The sequence below is a fragment of the Mandrillus leucophaeus genome, unplaced genomic scaffold (assembly GCF_000951045.1).
Source record: "Mandrillus leucophaeus isolate KB7577 unplaced genomic scaffold, Mleu.le_1.0 Scaffold198, whole genome shotgun sequence".
In the NCBI taxonomy this organism is placed as follows: domain Eukaryota; kingdom Metazoa; phylum Chordata; class Mammalia; order Primates; family Cercopithecidae; genus Mandrillus; species Mandrillus leucophaeus.
Genome location: NW_012102009.1, coordinates 2,807,963 through 2,811,698, shown reverse-complemented (window position 1 = coordinate 2,811,698; position 3,736 = coordinate 2,807,963). Strand labels below are relative to the sequence as shown.

The window sequence follows — 3,736 nt, the reverse complement described above, 5'->3', positions numbered from 1 at the left end:
GGTTTACTCTACTCTTGACCTTCCAGGCTAAAGTGATCCCTTCCACCCCAGCCTCCTGAGTAGCTGGGACAATAGGCATGCACCACTACCCCTGGATGATTTTTTAATATTTTGTAGAGGCAGGGTGTCACTGTGTTGCCCAGGCTGGTCTCGAACTCCTGGGCTCAAGCAATCCTTCCATCTCAACCTCTCAGAGTGCTGGGATTACAGGTGTGAGCCACTGCACTCAGCCTCCACAGGACTTTTTAAATATAGTTATTGCTTCATTTTTGGCAGAGATGTATGAAAAGAGTATATAGAAAGTAGCCATTGTAAACTCTTAATACAGGGAGTTTCATACATTTCTTTATGTTATCTTTGTTCTAGTTGGTTCTTTTCAATGAACTTGTGCATTACAGTTCTTTTTATTTACATAATATTGCATATAGTACAACATGTGCCAGAGATCAAATAATCTTGATAATTTAACTCTAGGGCCTTATTCATGTTTTAAATTTACTTAATAAATATAAAATATTGTATGTTCTTAACTTGAAGCTCATATTTTTAAGTAATTCCTTGTCTGGAATTTTCTGTTGATCTCATGGGTACTAAGAAATGTAATATTCTGTTCATTTTTATTTTTAAAGAATATTGATAACTTGATGACCCCAGAAGGAGTTGGCCTTACCACTGCCTTACGTGTTCTCTGTAATGTTGCATGCCCACCACCTCCTGTTGAAGGTAATGTGGCTACTGTATTTTAAAAACTATGAATCTTAAGCCTAGAATAAATATCATTTATTAAATATTTAGTTTAATAATTATTAAACATCATTTAATAATGATAAATATCATTTTAATTAAATATAAGTAAATATTTATCATAATAAAAATCATTTATTATAAATGTAATAAAAATCATTTATCATAAATATTAAATATTTAGTTTAATAATTCTTAATCAGTTATTAACATATATGTAATTAGTTTTGTTTCTTTTCCTTATCCTATATAAAGGTCAACAGAAAGATCTGAAATGGAATCTTGCTGTTATTCAGCTTTTTTCTGCTGAAGGAATGGACACGTTTATTCGAGTTCTGCAAAAATTGAACAGTATTCTGACTCAGCCTTGGAGGCTCCATGTCAACATGGGGACTACCCTTCACAGAGTTACTACTATTTCAATGGCTCGCTGCACACTCACTCTTCTTAAAACTATGTTAACAGAACTCCTGAGAGGTGGATCCTTTGAGTTTAAGGACATGCGTGTTCCTTCAGCGCTTGTTACTTTACATATGCTCCTGTGCTCTATCCCCCTCTCAGGTCGTTTGGATAGTGATGAACAGAAAATTCAGAATGATATCATTGATATTTTACTGACTTTTACACAAGGAGTTAATGAAAAACTCACAATCTCAGAAGAGACTCTGGCCAATAATACTTGGTCTTTAATGTTAAAAGAAGTTCTTTCTTCAATCTTGAAGGTTCCTGAAGGATTTTTTTCTGGACTCATACTCCTTTCAGAGCTGCTGCCTCTTCCATTGCCCATGCAAACAACTCAGGTATCACTTCCATATAACATGCATCTTATAAATGACTGCAGTAACACTTTTTAAAAAGCCAGTGATTTTGTTAAAAAACAAAAACCCTCATCTCCCTTCCTCCCAAAAAGACATAAAATAACCGGATGAGGGGGAGATAAAACTGCAACAAGTTGGTCATTGAGGAAATATGGGGGTAACATTTTAAATAAATTTTTGTTAAAGTGAGTTTTATTATGCTGTTATGTATGTTTGTACTTACATATTTCTGTTATTTTACATCCTTTTCCCCCTCCTTACCATGTGTTAGAATTTGCCAATAACTTGGTTGCTTCACCAATGGACTCTACTCAAAACTAACTGCTAACCTGAGAACAATAAGATTTTTTAGACTCATTGAATTCAAGCAAATGTTTAACTGTATAATAGAAAATTAAATGTTTTAAGCATGCAGTAAAAATGTTCTTTTCATAACATTTCTTCCTGAACAGTTTTTGTGACTATAAATAAATATTAAAAAATCTACGTACACACACATTATACTTTTTTAACAGGTTATTGAGCCACATGATATATCAGTGGCACTCAACACCCGAAAATTGTGGAGCATGCACCTTCATGTTCAAGCAAAGTTGCTCCAAGAAATAGTTCGCTCTTTCTCTGGCACAACCTGCCAGCCCATTCAACATATGTTACGGCGTATTTGTGTTCAATTGTGTGACCTTGCCTCACCAACTGCACTTCTGATTATGAGAACTGTGTTGGATTTGATTGTAGAAGACTTGCAAAGGTATTTTCATTTTGCATTAAAAATTTTTTCCTCAAGTTATTTTTGACACATGTATTTTTTCCCTTACAATTTGGAAACTAGGGTTTGTAATGCCCAGATAACATATATACATGTAAATATACACATATACCTACATATGCACACATATGTATATATGAATAGTTAACAGACTTCTAAAATGAGAAAGCTTTATTTCATCATTTCATGTGGACGATATCTTGAAGGTCTTGATTTGGGGTTTTCAAATGGTAAATCCTAAAGAAGTATTCTGATTTAAGAAAATATATTATTGGAAACCTGAATTTATAAAATTTTTGCAGTCATTGTAAAATTCCAGAGAATTTGTCATTATACCCAAGGAATTAAATGTTTTATGCAAAATTTGTGTAAGTTGATGTGTATTGAGAAATAAATATTAGTTAAACAATGCCTTAAGATCAAGAACTTTGTTTACTAAATGTATTGATTTTATTTCAGCACTTCAGAAGATAAAGAAAAACAGTATACTAGCCAAACCACCAGGTTGCTTGCTCTTCTTGATGCTCTGGCTTCAAACAAAGCTTGTAAATTAGCTATTTTGCATCTAATTAATGGAACTATTAAAGGTGATGAAAGATACGCAGAGATATTCCAGGATCTTTTAGCTTTGGTGCGGTCTCCTGGAGACAGTGTTATTCGCCAACAGTGTGTTGAATATGTCACATCCATTTTGCAGTCTCTCTGTGATCAGGTATTTATAGTTATTTTATAAAGTTTCTGTGTGTGTGTGTGTATTTAAGCATCTTGTGTAAATTTTGGCCGTGAATGAACAGCTCTCACCTATGTTTTATTATTCCTGCTATTGTTCATGGTTTCTCTGAAGAGCTTTTTTCTTTCCTTTATAAGATCATAACCTTGGGTAATTGCTTTATGTGCCACTGTTTCGGTATTTTTTAGGGTCTAATTCATTTTCCTTCCAATTACATTACACAGGTCATTTTTTTTTTGAGATGGAGTCTCATTCTGTCGCCCAGGCTGGAGTGCAATGGCGCTATCTCAGCTCACTGCAGCCTCTGCCCCTCCAGGTTCAAGTGATTCTCCTGCCTCAGCCTCCCGAGTAGCTGGGATTACAGGCACATACCACCATGCCTGGCTAATTTTTGTATTTTTAGTAGAGACAGGGTTTCACCATGTTTGTCGGGCTGGTCTTGAACTCCTGATCTCAGGTGATCCATCTGCCTCAGCCTCCCAAAGTGCTGGGATTACAGACGAGAGCCACCATGCCTGGCTACGCCAAGTCATTCTTAAATTTCATAGCTTGATTGAATTAATGTGTTCTCTTGTTAGGGCAACCTTTGAAGGCTACTACACTTTTAGTGTGTTTCAGACTACTTTGCTTATAGATGTTGGCTAACAGTAGTACTATTTTTTTCCTGTTGTCTAT

The 3,736-nt window shown here is 35.0% G+C and overlaps 1 protein-coding gene across 1 annotated transcript in view; it reads left to right on the top strand.

The window, feature by feature from the left end:
• KIAA1429 (KIAA1429 ortholog) overlaps window positions 1-3,736 on the top strand; it is a 79,171-nt gene that overhangs the window by 52,852 nt on the left and 22,583 nt on the right. Inside the window, exons 13-16 of the mRNA XM_011978682.1 lie at window positions 630-723; window positions 1,000-1,544; window positions 2,078-2,313; window positions 2,791-3,043. Coding sequence (XP_011834072.1) covers window positions 630-723; window positions 1,000-1,544; window positions 2,078-2,313; window positions 2,791-3,043 — 1,128 coding nt within the window. The remainder of the gene's footprint in view (window positions 1-629; window positions 724-999; window positions 1,545-2,077; window positions 2,314-2,790; window positions 3,044-3,736) is intronic.